Genomic DNA, 21,464 nt, shown 5'->3' on the forward strand with positions numbered 1-21,464 from the left:
AGTTAGCAATATTTTTTTACGATTAGGTAGGTATTAAAAACGAAGTTAAAGTGGTGTAAAAATTTAAAGAGCGACGAGTTTCGCTAATATTGATCCAACTTTGTGTCGTGAAACGTGTGGAAAGTGGAAAGTTGGCTGCCTTGTTGGAACTTTTTGTTACCTATTAACTATTTTTAGATCGCGAGCGCGCACTGTAAAGCACAAAATAATAAAAAAGAACGAATAGCAAATAAGACGGGACGACTGGTAAAGTTTACAATAGATAACATAAGTCATAATGTCGAAACTAAACGTCGGTGAAGCTCGTTTTAATTATTCATAATTCGTTTCAAGGTATTTTGCATTTATTGCTTTGAGTTAAGTTTTAGAGGTTTGCTCGAAAAGTACTTCTGATAAAATTATTATTTTTTCATGTGTTTGTTTTTTATTAAATTCTACGTAGGATAGATAATTTATTTTGGGGATTATATTGCTTAAAAATTAAGTTATAGGCAATTAAAGTTGATTTTTGATAAATAAATAGCAGAATTGTTACAATTTTGTTTATAACTTCTGATTAAAAAGTGGTATCAGTACAATTATTTTTTAGTTTGATAAAGAATTTTAAATTGAATAAATTTATGAAGAAATTTTTAAAATATCTTAATTAGTTTAGGAGTTATTCATTAAAAACTAGCAAAAATCAATTTTTTGTGAAAAACAAATTTTTTGGTAATTTACGCTTCAAAAACAAGTTTACTGCCTAGATATTAAATTCAAAGTATATAAAAGTACACTTATTGATTCTATATTAAATTCCATAACTGATTCTCTTTGATAATTAATTTATTTGAAAAAGAAGTTATTGACAATTAAAGTTGAATTTTGAATGAAAAAATAACAAAACTTTTACAAATTTGTTTATAACTTTTGATTAAAAGCAGCTATCAATAAAATTCTTTCTCATTTGGATAGAGAATTTAATTCTGAATAAACGTATGAAGAAAAAATTAAAATAAGTGTATTATTTTAGGAGTTATTAATTAATAACTAACAAAAATCAAATATTTTATCTAAAAATTTCAATTTTTCTCTATTTTTCACTTAAAAAATCACTTTACTACCTACTAAATAAAATACAAGAGTCAACTGGAGGATTAATAAGTGGTACACGCAACTTTTTTCACGTTCCACATCTTCCCAAAGCCCTCCCCGAATTGATTTCTGTGAAATTTCCTGTCTCGACATGTCGAAATCGTCTAAGATGGATACAGTAGGAAAACTACGCTAGTATATGATAGTTGGGTAACATAAATCAAGCGCACAAATTACCTGCAATTTGTTAAAAGCATTCACGCACGCTCTACTGCAACATTCAGCATGTACCAATATATGTTAGGGGTAGTTCGGACTTTAGGCAGACACCTACAAATTTGGGTTGCAGGCAGAAAGCTAAATTTTGTACTTTTTTGAAGAATTGATGGATAAAAATAGCAAACTTGTTACAAATTCGCTTATAACTTCCGTTTAAAAACTGATATCAATAAAATTCTTTCACATTTAGATAAAGAATTTTATTCTTAATATATTTGCAAAAAAATCACTAAAATAATTTAATTATTTTAAGAGTTATTCATTAATAACTAACAAAAATCAATTTGTCATGCAAAAATTATATTTTTACATAATTTGCACTTAAAACAGTATTATCCTGCTTAATAATAATAATAAAAGTAAAATATTTTTAAAAATTGATTCCCCATAAAATTTTACACAAATCCTCGCTTTGTAGGATCAATCATCTCAGCCCCTTCGTCATCATCCTTCACAAAATACTTCTTATAAATATTCCTCTTTCCTTTATCCAAATAAAACAACACAACCTGCACCAATACAGCAATAATCAACGAAGAAATCACCACAGATATAGCAATCTTCGGCGCACGTCCCCAATCCACCAATTTATAAATATAATGCCTACCCTTATGATCCACGCCACCTTTCAAATAAAACACCCCGGAAAACAGCGCATAAATCACTCCAAAACCAAAAGGTAAATACGCATATTCAATCTTGAAATTAATCGATATCAACACATAATTCCAAATGATAATCACCGCCAACCACACATGATACATTTTACACCCCCATGTCAAATCACTTTCCTCTTGTGTCCAAAAAGCTGACCAGAAACACACGGAAACACAAATCGCGCAATTATGCGCAATGTTCGCCAAGATTAATGTGATTTCATTGAAAAGTCTTAGTTCCAAGATGCTGAAAGATGGAACACTGGCGCCGCCATCTTGGTAGCACTCAGTTTGTTGATGGGTGTAACCACATATTACTAGGATAAAGTGGGCTAGGCCGTAGATGCCCATTGATACAAAAGTCCAATGCGTGAAGTAGATGAAAGGGAGGTGGGCGTTTTGGGCGGTGAATCTTGTTAGGAGGTGGATTTGGGAGGAGACTGAGAGCAGGAATAGCAGGCGGAATGCGACGTAATGCCCATCGATTTGTTTGGTGGTTTGCCATTTTTGGAGGTAGAAATCTTCGGGGAAGTCGTAGGAGATTTTGAAGCGGGACCAGCGGATTTCTTTGGCGTATTTGCAGATATCGGAGAGTTTTATCATACACATGATTAAAAATTGGAAATATTTTGACAAGTGATATGTGATGTAATTTTATGACAAGCGTGGAGCTGTCAAATGAATATTAGTATGGGTTTTTTGAAAAATTGCTCAAAAAAATTTGTTTTTTGATATTTTAATTGCGATTATCTCGGAAACTAAAAGTGATAGAAACGTACGGATTGAAAATTCAGAATCTTCAGGAAATTCTTTATAAGATAGAATATTAAATTTAAAAAATTTGGAAAGGAAGAAGTCGAAAATTGAAAATAACAAAAAAAAAGCAAGTATTGATTGTGTGTGCATTTATAAGTTTCAAGTTATATTTTAGTGATTTTCTTGAAAACTACTGGCGATAGAATTATAATTCTTTCACGATTTGATTTTCTATTAAATTCTACGTCGGATTAGTAAAGATTTTTTAAATTGAATTGTTAGAAACAAAGTTATAGGAAATTAAAATTTAATTTTGTAAGAAAAACTAACAAAATTGTTACAAATTGGCTTATAATTTTTTATTAAAAACTGCTACCAATTAAATTGTTTCATATTTAGATAAAAAATTTTATTCTGAACAAGTTTGTATAGAAATCATTAAAATATATTAATTAGTTTGGGAGTTATTCATTAATAACGAACAAAAATCAAATTTTTACATAAAACATCATTTTTAACGTAATTTGCACTTAAAACACAATTTTCCTGCTTAAAACTCTATAAAATAATGACATCTATATAAAAATGTTATAAAAACTAACAAATCATGATTGAAGCGTTCAACAAATTTTACAATTTTTTTACCATACAGTGTGTAAAAATTGATTTCGTGACACATGATGATAAAATCCCCCGATTATGCATGCAAATGAAGAAATCTGTATGCGGAACGAATATCGATCAAGGCTGCAAACGACTGGCCGTTCCATAAAATACGCGTGTACACTGTACACCGAAAAATTCCAAATCGCATTTTGCAATCCTCTCTCTTCCCTCCTTTATTCAGTTTTTTCGCCGTCTTTTTGTCGTGACTCACGCGTTCGACATTCCGGTAGCCGCAAAGCGCCGCAAGGTAATTGGGCGAAATTTAAATTCCTCGACGCATTCCACACGCCCGCAGGTAAGTACGAGTAAATAAGTGTCACAAGTCGGCGTTTGAATGTGAAACTCTTTTAAAGAATCATTTTTAAAGAAACATTGTTAATCCGGACATGTGTGCCGAATGTTTCGAAGAAGATGAACAATAAGCATGGCTACGTGTCGAAATGAGAGTACTAATAGAATAATAAGCATTTCGCTGAAGATGTCGGTAATAAAGTGATGATTGCGTGTGTTATGGACGTGTTTAAGTCAAGTGGGCGGAGCTCCCAAACACTTTTATTACAATAAAATCTAAACGCAAAGAGCAAATTGGATAAAATTTTGTGTACAGGTTATTTATAACCTTAGAATGATATTTGTGGTAGGGGTAGTTCAATAGGGGTTGTTTTTAAATTTTAAACATTTTTTTTAATATTTAATTTAATTGAGTTAAAAATCAAGTTATTTTGCAGAAAAAAAGTAGTAGGTTATGAGATTTTCTCAGAATAATCTATAATTCACCCTAAACCACCCTTAAACTACCCTTAATTTAGTTTTTTTTTATGGTTTTAACTTAATTTGACTCCAAAAATGTTATAAATAAAAGTATTAATCAAATACTAAGCATTTCTTTAAAAATATCAGAAATAAAGTGCATATTCCATGAATAATCAACGTGTTTAAGTCAAGTGGGCGGAGCTCCCAAACACTTTTATCCCCATAAAACCTAAACGCGTGGACCAAATCGTATAAAATTTTGTATACACATTATTTATAACCTTAAAATAAGATTCCCAATAGGGGTTGTCCAATAAGGGTAGTTTTACTTTTCTTAAAAAAAAAATTAACTTCTATAATATTTAATGCATCTATGTTATAAATGTTCATCAGACCATATTTTCCTTTCGTGCAAAAATGAAAATCAAGATCCTCCTATCTACATAACCTGTGAAACAAAATTCACCTAATCCACCATCACGTGATTCTTCGCGACATCATTAAACGCCGACAATATTCTTAATTAGAAACAAACGCGTCGCTCAAGTGCGTTTTGTATGCACCGGGACGCAATTGTTGTGAGAAGGCCCCACCCGCTAATAAAGCCGAAACAATCATCCATCACACACACATAACCAATATATAAAGCCTTTACAAGCGTGTGCGTATTCCCAAACGTATCGCATCGTAAAAAACGCAACAATGACATCATGACATCACCTCGTTAGCAAATCACACGTTATAAAGATAAATATAGGTTAGTAGGCGTGGTCTACACATACTCAACTACCAATACCATTCAAGGGCATTGGGCGGAGCTCCCGAAAATATTTTAATGAAAATCAAGCGGAAAATTAAACATTTTATGGAAAAATTTGCGAAATGTCTCAATATTAGACCTGGGGACACATTACGTGCACCCTCAATAGGGTGTAGGGGTGCATGCCCATGGGGGTGTGCTTGTGTCGGCACAATAAATAATTCAAAGTGACACTGCGACTTGCGGCGTGCACAAAACACCTTTGTGTGGCGCACGAAACGGACACGGCACCAACGTCCAGCGAATTTATATGCCACCCTGAAAATGCGAGCAGAAACGCACGACGTACTAACAAGGGTAATAAAGGCGCACACACACAAACACTGCGTGCAATGCATGTCGACAGACGACAGCAATTTAAGTATTTATGAACTAATCGTGGATGGACGATTCTAATCTGATAATGGAAAGCAGGTAAAATGATGACATAGTATTTGATACAGTAGGAATGCGTAATCGACAAAACCACCCCTGGAAACATTGATCAATTCTGTGAAAATTGATCAAATTTGGTGAGGAGAAATTTTTTCTATTTTTTCTTCTAAATTTAGAGAAAATATTTTGTAGGGTGAGATTTTCCAAGAATAATCTTGAATAAACCCTTAACAACCCTTAAACTACCCTTAATTTTGTATTTTTCTGATTTTTAACTAAATTTGACCTAAAAATTTAAAAAAATATGAGTGCTGATAGAATAATAAGCATTTCGTTGAAGATGTCAGTAATAAAGTGATGATTGCGTGTGTTATGGACGTGTTTAAGTCAAGTGGGCGGAGCTCCCGAACACTTTTATTACAATAAAATCTAAACGCAAAGAGCAAATTGAATCAAATTTTGTTTACAGGTTATTTATGTCCTTAAAATATGATTTCTGACAAGGGTGGTCCAATAGGGGTAGTTTTTAAAAATGACAAAATTTTAAATATTTAATTTAATTGCGGTATAAATCAAGATATTTCGTAGAAAACAATTCGTTTGATTTAATATTATCTAAAAATAATTTTAATTCCACCCTTCACCACCCTAAACTACCCCAAATCTTGTATTTTCCCTTTCTACCCATCAAATACTCAATTTTTCACTCAATTTAACTTTAAATATATAAAAAATTAGGTTATGTTTGAAAAAATCATAAAAACTACCCCTAATTAAAATTTACAAAAACAAATTTTGTGGGAGGAGTTGTAAAATATAATTTTATATCTTAAAATTTGAATATTTCGTCGGTACTATAACCCAGGTATTAAAATTTTTATCGCCGAGCAATTTGATCTCGGTACTATAACCCAGGTATTAAAATTTTTATCGCCGAGCAATTTGATCGCCCCGCTATTCGCCAGACTGGCTTACCTATATCCCGCGCACGTGTAAAAAGTTCCGCTTTCCGCATTGCGGGCGCGTTTGTGCACACAAAAACCGGGGCGCGCAGAGACGCAATGTGCGATGCTGATAGCGATCACCCGAGCCGGCTCGTGAGCGCTCACCTGTTTGCCCTCGTGGACCATATGGAGGGCGCGCGCGCGCCAATGTCTTATTAATATTGAATACTGAACAAGGATGTAAAAAATAGTGTAACGAGTGAAAAAAGGTAAACAAATTCCCTTTTTTCGCTTTTGGGGCCCACTTTGCCCCACCCTCCCCTATTATATTTATCTACGTTTTTAAGAAAATTTCAAGATATTACATAAAATATTTGAAATTTTATCGCAAAAAAACTAAAAATTTTGATGAAAAAAACACAAAAAATTCATTTTTTCTAATTTTTCTCTTAAAAATCACTAAAAAACAGCCTAATCTACCAAAATTTTCTTGTTTAAAATATTTTAAAACAAATTTTAATGATTTTTCTCGGTATAGTAATTAACTATACTCGAAAAACCTGTGCCAAATTAACATTTTCTCAAAAAATTTAGTTTTTAGCACACTAATCACTCTTTAGTCAACAGATTTGTTTGTTATTTGTAACACAAAAAGCCTGGAAACATCACCATCAATTGTTGTTGTTGTTATACTTTTCGGTGATATACTTAACGCACATAATAATCCAACGTGTAACAAACTATTCGAAACAATAAACGCGTTAAAAGCAATTTCCCACACACACCAAGCCACCTCATGAAAAAAACGCGTACAACAAACGAATTAATTCAATTAACTGGCCATCAACATGCTTTTCCGACACCGTTTGTTTGTCTACAATTCTACATAATAATAAATAGTATCAAGCCATTAAGCGCGAGAATTCACATGTGCTTAAACTTTATTTTGTTCGGCGCTAATGTCGTCGTAAGTGTTTCATTAGACATTAGACATTAGGCACTATTGAAAAGAAACTAATTTTCGGTGTAAACACAAAATTCTATTATTTGACATGTTCACATGAATTCCACGAAATGTAAACGAATGTGAAATGAGTGCGCATGCGTCGACTACTCAGACGTAATGTGCTATTAGTGTATTAGACGCTTTCAAAGCCTGGAAATTGTGAAATGTAATGAAATATCACCGCGAGTTGAAGATGGAGCGAAGCGGTGATTACGTGAGCTTGCGCTGTATCAATTTGCTTTGCATTTATTGCCGTTTCGGGATTGATTATCGGGTGTCTCGCAGCGGCCGATGAAAGGATAATTGTTTGTCGGCGCCAGACCAGCGGCGGCATGTCAGCACTTTTCGGGTGCACTTGCTCTCGGGCCCCGCAATTAGGTGACTAAATGATTTTTGGAAATTCAAAAACATCAGCATGTGTTTGCTTCGAGATTCGTCACGGCGGCGTTTGACGCCGAGTCGAAAAGTCACAGTCACGTACAGTGAGGAATCATTAAAAACGTTTAGGAATCACAATGCTTATAAATACAGTTAGTTTTAGCCAAGAACAAAGTACCTCGGGTAAAAAGCTTTTAAGGTGTTTAAATTGGCTTCTCCGCTTCTCGGCGCTTGTTATTAAACTTTGTGTTATTTTTTTTTTGGTACATCGGTTAGTTTTATTACGGCGTTTGCGGGCTTGATTAAATTTTTGTCTGCGTTACGCCCAGTCTATTACAGGATGACTGTCAACTTTGTGTACGTATTTCATATCTCCGCCTCGTTTCGTTTGTTTACCGCGTTTACCTCTGTTGTTGTTAATCTACTTATAATCAGCCAACTAAGGGATGAAAAAATCTACACGTTGCAAAATGTGTGTTGTGGGTGTGTGGGTGTTGGAGTTTACGCTTTGGTTTGCTTCTCGGCGCGCCCGGAAGGCGCCAACAACCCTCGACCAACCACCGAAAACACACCGACACGTTAATTTGCGTTGCGGCCTTTTTCACCGCGCCGCAGTGCCAAATTAATAACCCGGAAAGACCAGACCACACCACAATGAAGCGGCAATTTTCGCATAATTTTACGCGCCCGCAGCATCTCCGCCAGCGCCAGATAGACGATATCCGCCCCCTGTTAATGCCGCATTATTGATTGTTTCGACAGTTGCCGCCTTTTTTTATTTTCCTGCTTGCGGCCATTATATCAAAACAAGCCATGTCATTATTTTAAATTTTCGGGGCCCGTTTTGGCAATAGTGAAGAGTACAAGTCTAAGATTATTAAAAACGTGATTTTTTAGACTTTTTCATTAATAATTCACAAATGAAATGAGATAGAATTAATTTTCTTTCGGAAATAGATACAGAATTAAATTCTAAATAAGAAAGTATCAAGTTTTAAACATAAATATTGTTTAAATAATTTTTTATAAACAAAAATATAAATTTTTACTATTTTTTTCTTTAAAATTAAATAACTTTTTATTTGTTTATAAATTTTGAAAAAAATAGAAACTAAGTGATGCAGAATTTAATTCTGCATCCAAATAATCAAAAAACAACCTCCTATCTCTTTCCATTTAAAAGTTACAACAAAAAAACTAACAAAAAACCACAAAACTCTTTTATAGACCGTTATTCCTAACTAATAATTTTATTCTTATTCATTTCAGAACGAAATGGAAGCGTCAAACAGCAGTGGGCCTCGAACTCCTCGCCGAAGCAGGCAACTACGCCGCCTTCCAACGCCTCTACGGTGCACCCCCATACGGCTGCTGGTACCCCCCTCAACCAGGCCAAAGCGCCGCAGCGCCGAGCGCCGCCGACATCTACTATCGTCAAGCAGCGGCTGCCGCCGCCGTCACACTCCAAAAACCACTACCGTACCGCCTCTACCCACCCGGTGTAGGCATGGGTTTAGGCCTACCCGGCCCCAGCGCGCATTTGGGCTCGCTAGCCGCAAGCAGTTCACTTAGTACCTTATCTAGTTACTATAGCAATCAAGGAGACGCACCGCCGCCCCCACGCTCACCCAGCCCCGACGCACCTTTGGACCCTGGCTCACCGGGAACCACCGGGCGGCGCTCACCCAGCGATGATGAGGATACTATCCACGTATAGTCCCAATCAACACAAATTGAAAATTTTTTTGAAGAAAAACAAAAACTTTAATTGTGATAAAGTGTAAAAATGGACGTATCCAGTGCGCGACGGCAACCTAACCTAACTTATTACCTACAATGGTACTTTATTTCGTTTCTCGTTTTTGCTTTTAAGTGTTGTGTAATAAAAACTAGACGGAAAAGAGAAAAATGTTTGTTTCAAACGCCTTCGAGTATTATTGCTATCCAATTTGAATACCTACTATGACTGTAATAAATTGTAATTATTAGCAAGGCTTTAACGGATAATTGTAACACATTTTAAATGAAAACCAACGCCCCGCAGTCTATTGTAAATATTAAACGATAATAAGTACTCCTACAATATGTGTATTAAAATGATATTCTCAAATGTTGTGTTTTTGTACATAAGTTCTGGAAACAATTTGCGTTCGAATAGTACAAAGTAAAAGCGAAAAAATAAACAATTCAAGATGATAACATGGAAACAAATGTGCATTGACTACAAACTAGCATACCTTATAGAAATACATAATTATCCGATGTACATATGTAGAAAATAAAATTATGTACTCTAAATCATTGAGTTTTTACTTTTTAATTTTTTTGTTTTTTTCTTGGAGTGCATTTGCAGCTGTTTGAGTGCATTTGATAAAATCGAACAAATCCGAGCGTATTCTTGCTAATAAATTGCTTCATTAAGGGCGTTGGGATTTTTTCCACGCACTGGGGACACGACGACGGCGTTGCTTTATCGCATGGCTGGATTACCATTAACCGCGCGCGCGCATTCGCTTTGATTGCCGGTGATTTAAGTGTAAAAGCGCGTTTCACAAAACAAACACGCCGACCGGAACCAATGAGGATAATAGGAAAACAACAAAAACTACAAACATCAACGCATCAAACAGAATTAAACAAAATTAAACATAAATAAATACTTTTTAGCCATTTTAAAGAGAAATTTTTAATTTTTGATTGAAATTGTTTTAAACCGGAAGTATTTGTTTGTTACTTGATCGTTGGTTGCTCAAGGCACTCAAGAGGAATATTATTCATTATTTAATTGTGGTTTGTGTTGTTCTGTGGCTATATAAGTACCTTTGTTGTCAAGTGTATCTAGCTAGGTGTTGAGGACGCACGTCCGCCGTGTGTGTATGCACCACCGCACCGGAAGTGGCAATTAGTTGTCCCTAATTCGTTTGAGTTTTTTTTTATTTCGGACTCTCCACCCGAATGTCGTTGGCGTAATTTATGAACACATGTCACACGAGACGCGCCAGCACGCTATTGAATTCGGTTTAATTTCGGTTTTATTGAAATTAAATTATATCGACACACAATCGACACACGTTAAGGATATAATAAGGTGGTTAATTAAATTTAGTTTAGTGCTTTTAAAATAAAATAATTATTTTGATATTTTTAAAAGTAATTTTTTTTTGAAAAATTTGTTTTTAATTAAAGTGAAATATTTCTGAGAATATTTATTGTAGAATATTGATGAATATGTCAAATTAAAGAGAATTTAATTGACAATCTTACTAATGCAAAAAAACTTTAAATATTTTACCAAAACATCAAATAAAATCACTTAAAACAAAAAAATCAAAAAATATTTCTCAATTTTTTGTAAAATTTACAATTTCCACTGAAAAAACTCTAAATATTTTGTTTTTATCAATAAAGTTTTGCTTAATTGAAGAAAATCAACGAATGTATAATGAATACTTGTTACATTTCATCCACAAAGGATCGACCACAGCGCAAATCGATGGCCTGGCCGACGCCAACCCATCCATATTTGGAAATCGAATTAAAACCACTAAGCGCAATCTAAATGTAATTATAATTATACATGTTACGACTGCGCGACCAAGAAGACGACGACGAAGACTTTCTTGCCGCCTGTGCCGCGCCGCAATTAAAATATTCGCTCCACAAGTTTACCACCGATTGATTATTATTAAGTGGCGCATTCGCATTTCATCCGCTTTGGCATCTGCTAATACCCGCGCGTCGCTCTTATTGATTTTTCGTAATATAATTATAATTAATCATTGAATTCTCACATTAACGACGCCGTTTCATAAATTGCAATGCAATGTTAAATTAGTACCTATATTTATCAAGTGGTTAAATGGGGATTTTATTCACGAGATTGATTTAGTTTAAGAAATCGAGTGTTTAATAATTTTTAGTCACGTGTTTGACTTACGTCGCATGGCATTTCATACGGTCTTGTGTTGCTCCGTAGGCTAATGCGCATGCGCAAGCTCCGTCCCGTAAATAATGCACGTAGATAATGTATTTTACTCACTTCTTAACCGTTCAAATATAAAATACCACTTTTTGTGTCTACAAACTGGTATTTTACAGATGGAAGCTGAAAAAAAATTAGGTATAATAATTATTTATTTAGTATTTAGCGAGTGAACAGTTTAAGTTAGATTAAAACGTTGCGCACGGTACGCCACCGTCACGAATTCATCCGTATTTAAGCAGACACCTAACCTATTGTCATCTAATTCGGCCAGTCATCGCCGTCGAGCAACAAGCGTTTAACTCGCCAATGGCCACGAACGATACAATGTTTTACGGGCATTACGCGAATAACGAACGCGGCGGTTCTCACAAAAGAAGCGCAAACATAAAAAGCCCTTAATAAATTGCGTTATGCATGCCTTGGGCAAACAAAACACACATTAAACATCACATAATGACGTGCACAAAAAATATATGCGTGGGTGTATGGTGTGCAACAGTCACATAATCATCTCTTATTGTCTTCGAAATAAAATAAAAAATTTACCATCGAAGGGTGAAATTTATGGACATATGGTTTAATCGTTATTGTATTATGAGTATGTGTCTATACAAAAACATTGTTCGAATTGATAAAAGCGTTTTCGGTTGGTAACGCTTTAATTGGTCGATTATCACCTCAGCGCCGGCATTGTTAGCCGGCTAATTAATTATATCGACGTCTATGTTGTGGTGCGCTGTGTTTGTTATCTGTCGTGCACGGTGCGAACACCGAAAGAGTCTTTAAGCGCTTTCCGTTCGTCCGGTTCTATTACAAATTAAATGCAAATTAATTTCCGTTTGCGCGCGCGCTCGCTTCTTGCTTGTTTGTTAATTAAAAGCAGCACACCGCCCGGAACCACGCGGAACCATCGATTTCGGTTTTGGATGGCGCAGGCGGCACAGACAAAAACACAACACAACAAAAGCTTTCAAACACACAATTCTTTTCCACCAGAGCCCTAATTGGATCCGTTTTGTCAGTTGAAATTCTAGCATTTTGTTCTCAAAACATCATTTAATTTTAGTTTTATGTGAATAGTAGTTTTAAATTGAGGTTAGAGCAGATTTAAAAGCAAAAATTAGATTTTTATTATAATTATTGAGTGTTTTAATAAAATCTCTTGTAAAATTCATAGTGAAAGACTCAATAATGACGTCACATCCCTAATATGCATAACCTCAAACGTGTTTTGTTAAATTTGTCTGTTTTTTCACAAATTTTGTCTAATAAACTCAATATTGACGTCATAACAAACGCCAAATCTTTAAATTTTTAAGAAAAACATAATTTTTACAAAAATTTGAACAAAAAACATATAAAAAATACAGAAAAAACGCTAAAATATGTTAAATACTATTGAAACCAAACTACTCAACAATAACGTCATGTATTTTGGCGCGAATTTTAAAAATACAAACAAAAAATCAATTTTTTCCATTAAAAAACAAAAATTTCTATAAAAATATCATATTTTTTGTAAACTATTAATATTTCTATGCATGTTTCAATAAATTTCTATTCTAATAATTAATTTATATTTTATTCAGTTGAAATTTCTACCATTTTGTTCTGAAAACAACGTTTAATTTTCCAACTATTCACTCCTAGTAGCTTAAAATTGAGGTTAATGTAGTTCTAGTAGCCGAAATGAATCCCACACAAATGCAATTGATGATGATTAAACATGTTAAGCGTTTTATACAAAATTAAGCCCAATTGTTGCCGAATAAATCGTTCGCTGCATTCAGTGATCGATGTCTGAAGAAGTAACAAACGAGCGCGTGTAGGCCTACCAGCTACCGATTTCGATTCTTCGACGATGACCACCAGGTTGGCAGTCGGTAGATTAAAAGCTTATTAGCGGTACTGTTACTTTAGGAAACTAAAGACGCAGCTAAATTCTTCATAAATCATCCATTGAAAAATCTTAATTACGCGCGTATTCACGCGTTTAGATTCGTAAACAAGCGCGATTAATTAAAACGCCGAGAGTTTTTTATTTTTATTTTTATTTTTGTTTATCACCCTGTGAATGTAAGTGTAGGTAGGTAAATAATTTAAATTTGAATGTATAAAGTTGAGTTGAGTGTAACTTTGCAACGGTTTAGATAATTTACGAGCAGCTCGATCTTGATAGTTTTGACTTATTAATTACATCAACAGCTCGTCTGTTCATGCAAATTCACCCTCGGAGTCCTTTCGGAGCGCAATATCCCGAAGATAAAGATCGCGTTTCCGCTTCAATTTTCTATTTCATGCTTTAGTGGTGCAAACAATTAACTCCGGTTACAAATACACATAATTATAAAATAAATACTTTTTTTACTAATTTTGTTTCAAAATCAAATAACTTTTTTTATTTATTTATTAATTTTGAAAATTTCAAAAACTATATGATGCAGAATTTAATTCTACGTCTAAATAATCAAAAACCAACTCTGTATCTCTTTTCGCTTAAAAGTTATAAACAAAAAACTACAAAAATCTTCTCAAAAATATGTTTTGTTATAATTTTTTGTTAATAACTTTGGAATGCAAATAGATAGAATTATTTTTCTTTCAGTAGTAGATTCAGAATTTAATTCTGTATATGAAAATAAAAAGTTTTAAAAATTATTATTGTTTAAACACTTTTTATGAACAAAAATGTAGAAATTTACTTTTCTTTAAAATCTATATTTTATTTTGTAAATTGTAACTGTGTGATTCTTTAATTTAAATTTGATAGATGAAGTAAATTAATTCAACACTCGTTTTGTAGATATAATTAGATTTTCATTTGGCTGGGCATTCGGAGGGCATTGTTGTCGGATATTAGTAGCCGACGAATGCATTAGGGCACAGCAAGGTGCCTCGCAACATCTGTGCGTGCACCAATTACTCAGCCAACCAACAAGTCCTCACCATCAGCATAACTTTGTGTTTATTCATCGAAATAACTTTATAACGATGTCAAGTGGCCATCTATCATATTAAATAATAGTCACAATTTTAGCTATAAAATATAAAAATACGCATTTTTATTGATTTTTATGAGTATTTTTATAAAACTGTTGCAAAATTCATAATGGACGACTCAACAATGACGTCACATCCTCTTAAATTTAATTTTTACTAATTTTAGAGGAAGGGTGTCAAATTTTGTATTTTAAACTCAATTCTGAACAACGTACGTAATTTTTACATAAAAATACAAATTTTAAACCAATAATTTATACCAAATAACTGATTTATTCTAAAAATTAATGTTTCCGAGCATTATTAGACAAATTTTCATCCAGATTATTAACTTACAGTTATTTCTCGATATCGTGTGAAACCATTACCATCATTAATCAAACCCGAGCAGATTTCACAACATTTCTAACCTCACTTAAACCACCTCTACACCATTGATGATTTTTCCGCCGCGTTTTGTCTCCTCCACTCCACCCCGAGCAGGTAATAATTACAAATTTATTCTCTTCACCATAATTCCATTCATTGCGTGGCATCCAAGCCCATGATTACTACCCAGGTCTATTTATTACAACCAGAAGAAGAACACCGCCATTGCACTTGCGTAATTGTTTTAATTGGTAGCACGGCAACCATTTGCATTGTCTCTCGGGGTGATTATCGCGAATATTTATTTGAAAACAGACCAAGAAAGAAAAGGAAAAACAACTGCGGCAGTCGGCACAATCATGATAATAACGTAATTGGTGTTAATGTGCATTAAGATTAGCGCGCTATAGGTACCTAGGTAGTTATTGTTATTGTTATTGTTGTTGCGTTCGCGTTTATTTAATAAGTGTCACGAAAACTAATTGCTCGTAATTACGCATACAACGTTGCGCTAATTTCTTTCCCGTTTCCCTATTCTTAGGTTTTTTTTTCTCTGTGTGTGGATGGTGTTATTATGCATTATTTGATTTTTGTTTTTCCATTACGCGAGTGGGTTCCTTTATTATTCGTCACAAGCGCATATTATATTAATAATAATTACTGCTGCGCTGCTGCTGGTGCATTTTAAATGCAAATAGCGCCCCCGAGCTAAGCTAATGAGCAATTATTTAAATTAAGAATTACATTGTGTTAATAATCGCGCGCCGGAGCAACAATACCGGCTGCTGCTACTCCTTTTACCAGTCGAGTGCGCCTAATAATAATAAGTGTGGAGTGTACGTTCGCGTAATCTCTCGAATCACTTCGTCGTCAAATCGTAATTGCGTATAATCGTCGGCTAAGTTCAGCGTTTTAAAGTTTCTTGCCTACTAAAGTAAACTCAAGGATTTTTCTACAAAATAAAAAAAAATTAAAAATATTATTTTAAATATCAAGTGCGCTAAGTGGCACTTTAACCACGTTTAACTTACGCTACTTTTTCTACTTCCATTTTATTTCTACGTTTAGTTTTTTGTATTAAAACTCCAGTCCGTGACTAAAGCTCGTGACTAAAACTCGTGACTAAAGTACTTTAGTCACGACCGTGATTAAAATACCACTTTTTGTCTTAAAACCTTTGTAAAATTGGCGTTTTAATGGTGGAAATGAAAAACTTACTTAATCTGATTTTAGCATATTTTATGTTTCACCGGAAATGACAATTTGATAGTTTTCTAGCGAAAAGTGCGAAACGAATCGAATTCGCGCGCGTTTCGCATGCGTGTGTTCACGCTCGGCTGATAGATTAAGTTCTCAACATGCGAAATGCCAACATGTAAGTTTACTGCACCGTGTAAGTGCAATGATAACATACATACAGAATGCATGTATGTGTGTGTGTGTATGGATGTGGGTCGCCGGGTGGTAAATTCACTAATTAATAACGCCGAAGCAGGTGCAATGGGGTGCACGGCTCGTTGCACATTGTAAACGCATTTATTAATTTGCATTGTGTTGCCACCACAATCATTACTCCCCAACGGAATGTGTGCTAACATGATATAATAAAAGTGGCAACATTTTCAATTTTACGTGCATATATTATGAATTTTATTAAAAATTGTAGTAAAAATAAATATTTTGAATTTTTTTTTCTCACAAAAACAAAAATATCTCAAAAACTATTTATCGCACAATAATGACAAATAGGTATATTATATTTTAGAGAATTTAATTGCCCATCTTTTAATAAAAACAATTTTAAAATACTTTTAATATTTTGTTAATAAAACCCAAAATACCAATTTTAATTTAAATCTAAATTCACATCTTCGTGTTTAAAACCCCAATGACCTTTAAAAATCACCACACGCGGTAAACATGAGTTGGAAAACTTTCAAAGTCAATCAAACAGCAAATCTCCCTCCTCATGCCGGCCGGTAACTATTGGCGCATTATACATTTCACTGAATCGTGCAGTTAATAATCCTTCGCCGAACAAAAAGTTAATTCGAATCAGTTGTGTTCGATTTTATTTTTCCCTTTGCAGCACAAATAATGCCCGCAACTGACGCACGTCAACACACTGTTTAGTTTCGGTGAATAAAAACCGCAAATTGTCCGCCGCTCGCCCTCGGTTTGGGGCTTCACGCACAAATATCCACACAACATATTCGATATTACCGCATTAGCAGTCGCGCGCGGCTCGTATCGTTGAAATCCTTGAGTGCGCCGCGCGGCTTTACCACATCCTCCCGCCGGCCACCCATTAACAAGAAGCCCGTTGAACGTTTGTAAACATACACACACACACGCAGCGTGCTTCTATTTGTAGCTTTTGGTCATTTACTCGCTGACCATGGCGAGTCGTTCATTCATTAAATATATACACGCATTGAATCACATCGCATCATATCACATTCGGAATTGTTGGTTATGTTATTAGATACGCGTAGAGTAGAGTATTCAATGAGTTGATCACCGAAATAAAATGCTACGTGATACACTGGTATAATGATTCAATGATACATTTAGGCTACCTACAGCGATGATTTTTAGATTTAACCATCAATACCACATTAATATTTATATTAAAATACAAAAAATATTAAATATTAAGCAAATATTGAGAATTTACTCTATTTGACGTCAGTTAAATCTTATGTTGCGCTGGTTATAAACTCAATTACTCTTGTAAAAATGCCGGTAAATATTTGCTGAAGTCTAAATATGAATTTCGCGTCGCTCAGTTGTATTCACTTGTGTTATGTTTAAATGATTTTGTTGTAACATAACGTGCACCCCAACAAATTAGCTGAAAAATCGTGCTTAAGTTATAGAAATTTGCATTGCAATTTGTAGGGATGTTGGGATCATAATTACAACAATATTTCAAATGTTACCATCGATGTCATGTCTTTGAAAAAATATTCTAGCTCATAATTGCTAGAAATGAAAATATTTTTCGTCGTTACCTAGAGAATCTGTAACGCTATAACGAGGAAATTAATATAAACCAACCAAATTGTACATATTTCGCCGTTATACAATATTTATCGATAATTTTTTAGAAATAAAAAATAAAATTTAATAAAACTAACCTGAAATCTGTAGAATATCGGTGATATCATGATGTGTTGAAACAATCTCAGTATCTGCAAAATAAGAAGTCTAAATTAGATACAAAACACGCTTTTTTTTCTTTTTTGTATAAGCAGTAAGTATGCAGGTACTTGAATAATGTGCGAAGCAACAATAATGGTTTAGTGTTTAACTGGCGAGTGTGCGGGCGAGCGTGAAAACCGCAAGACACCAGTCGCGCACAACCACAAAAAACACAAGAAAAAAAAAAGGAATTAAAGTCAACAACGTTTCATGAAAATTGCATCTGACGCATGTGCAACGTAGATTAACTCAACTTTCATCAATTTCAATATTAATCACAATCAATAGTATTATAAATTAGTTTAAAATCAATGTTTTATTATTTTTTTCTAATAAAATTGCTATTGCAAGCAATAAAATTACCCAAGAAGTGAAAAATAGGTAGAAAGCACACCGCCTACGTGCCAGACACAGCAAACAAGTGATAAAATAAATATAAAAGCTCAAAAGTTACTTGAAAGGGCAAAAAACATGAAAAAACAAATTTTTCACCACAAAAACCTCCATAATTCTAAAAATTTAGAAGAATTCAGTCATTTTATAATAAAAGATTGATTATAACACTACTAGTATTCAAAGATATTGATAAAAACGTGCTGGTATGCACAAAAATACAAAAAAATATTTTTTACTTAATTGCAATTATTTATTAATAGATAATTTTATCCACGCGCACTTTTTGCATTCCGTCCAGTCACGATCAAAGCATTCACACTATTAGATAACACCCAGACAATAACCGGCAACCATCGACAATGAGCAATAAACGCAATCACACATCTAATGAAAAACTAACCGCTTCGAAACCAATAAATTTAATTACTACATATTTAAGTACAAAACCATGTAGGTAAAGACAAAACAAATCGAATTTACGATAAGTGATTTTATTCTCTACTTACAAGCGTACTTAAACTCAACTAAAGTAGAATGCGCATGCGTACATTTAAATTTAGCAAAAATATGTTACTTCACGCACGCTCGCTGGCACTCCGCGAGGCCGCCAGCACCTTTACCAACCTCAAGGGGCTCAACTTTCGGGGCCTGGCTCTACTGCCATAAGCCTATAACCATTCGGGGACCACTAAGAATATGTGTACAAATTTTCATGATGATCGGTTAAGTAGTTTTTGCGTGAAAGTGTAACAAACATCAGGACTTTCGCATTTATAATATTAGTTGGGATTTCTGTTCTAAACAATAAAAATGTTTAACTTAGTATAAAATTAAACCAGTTTTAAGTAATATTTCTAACTCTAGAGCAGAAAAAGCATGTTTTCCACACTAAAACTGAAAAAAATCATTTTTTCTCAGTAATGGCAATATTTCTAACCTAAAAAACATTGAGAATATTAATTTAAATAAAACATTAAAACATTTTTGAAATTTTTACAGCTCTAAAGTAGAAAACATGGTTTTTCCACGAAAAAATCAAAATTTCACATTTATTACTCGATTATACCCGTACATTCAATTTTCCCCATGAAAACTGAAACATTTAATAGAGTATTTTACTTTAAGCGGTTGTTCAACCCTTAAACGTTTAACTCAACTCCATCTCTTCTATCGATTTGGCGTGTGGGGCACCGACTTGTACGTTGTACGCATCGATTTTCCGCCGCCGAAAAATGTTACGACACGACACGAATTCTGATCTCAAAAAAAAACGAAAATTTGTTTATTATGTATTATATATTATATAATACAATATATCGAGGTGATTATTTTAGATTTCGTTTGTGTTACTTGTATTGTGGTCGCGTGACGAGGGATTAATGTGCCCTTCGAAATCCATATAAATATTTTCCTTTTTTTCGCTTCTCGTGTCGGCATTTTTCGTAATCCATCATCGAATCACACAGTTATCGAAAAGTTTAATTCACGCACGCGAGTATGCTCAGGTAAACCGCTTAGCGACATATTTTCATGTGATTTTATGGTTGAAACAAGAATAAATAAATTTAAAAAATAAAATTTTGTGTTTTTTTTTTGTTGCTTGAGGATTAAATTTTGATAATAATTGAATACAGGTGCTCACGTAGATGCAAATGATCGTGCATTGTTTGTTTCTGTTTGTATTGTTTGTTATTGTCGTCGATTGTTTGTACGCCCGGTCATTATGGTATTAATAATGACGGCGCCGTGCAACGGTGCAACACCTCCCACACACGCTCGCGCACGTTTATAATCGTGATTATTATTAATGCGCTTGTACTCGCCGGGCTAAACTCACGCACTTTCTTATAAGGAAGTTGTAGACATTTTATTACAATGAAGAGAAATAGAATTCAAGTTGAATATAGAAGATTAAGTGCGTAAAATGAAAAAGTTTTAAAGTTTAAAAGTTTTAGACATGCTCAGTGAAAATTTTTATCAAAATTAAGGTTAAGTTAATTAAAAATTTATAAAATAGCAAAAAAATAAGCTTTACTGCAATAATTTATTAAAAAATGACCAAAATTCTTGTAAAAAGTAAAAAAAGGAAGAAATTATAAACGAATTTTGTATTTTTGGACAGATAACTGTGTTTTCGAGATGTTTATGTTGAATATTGGCGATTAAGTGCGTAAAATGAAAGTTTTAGACACGCTCAGTGAATATTTGAGTCAACTTTAAGGTTAAGTTAATTAAAAATTCAGAAAATAGCAAAAAATTAGTTTTACTGCAATAATTTAATAAAAAATGACAAAAATTTTTGTAAACTGAATAAAAAGCAGGTAATTATAAACAAATTTTGAGTTTTTGTACAAAAAAATTAGGTTTTTAAGTTGTTTAAGTTGAATATTGTTGATTAAGTGCGTAAAATGAAAGTTTTAAACACGCTCAGTAAAAAAATTTAAGTAAAATTTAAGTTTAAATCAATTTTATAAAGAAAGTATTGCCAAAAATAAAGTTTTACTTTATTAATTCAACAAAATTATTCAAAATTAATGAAAAACATAAAAAAATAACTAATTATTAATAAATTTTGAATTTTTGCTCAGGAAAATATGTTTTCATCTACAAAACAAGATTTCTCCACGAAAATAAATCCAAAAAACTAAAATTTTAACAAAAACAAACAAATTTTTCAAAAAATAAATTATTTGCGGTGTTTCAAAAAGAAAACAACCTGTAATTTACAAAATAAAATAACACAAACTAAACACACTGAAAAACTGAAGAAAAAAATTAGCACGTGGACGAAATTACTTACAAA

General features: G+C 33.5%; 1 protein-coding gene across 1 annotated transcript; it reads right to left on the reverse strand.

Annotated features, from left to right (window-relative positions):
- Nucleotides 1-1,748: 1,748 nt before the first annotated feature.
- LOC135794764 (protein rolling stone-like) lies at nt 1,749-2,618 on the reverse strand. The gene has a single exon (XM_065306151.1). It carries the CDS (start codon nt 2,616-2,618, stop codon nt 1,749-1,751), a length of 870 nt encoding a protein of 289 aa, XP_065162223.1.
- Nucleotides 2,619-21,464: the final 18,846 nt, after the last annotated feature.

Source organism: Atheta coriaria, unplaced genomic scaffold (assembly GCF_025399875.1).
Source record: "Atheta coriaria isolate IRGN ID8LTWV9N9 unplaced genomic scaffold, Caltech_Dcor_3.1 hic_scaffold_6_pilon, whole genome shotgun sequence".
Classification (NCBI taxonomy): Eukaryota; Metazoa; Arthropoda; class Insecta; order Coleoptera; family Staphylinidae; genus Dalotia; species Dalotia coriaria.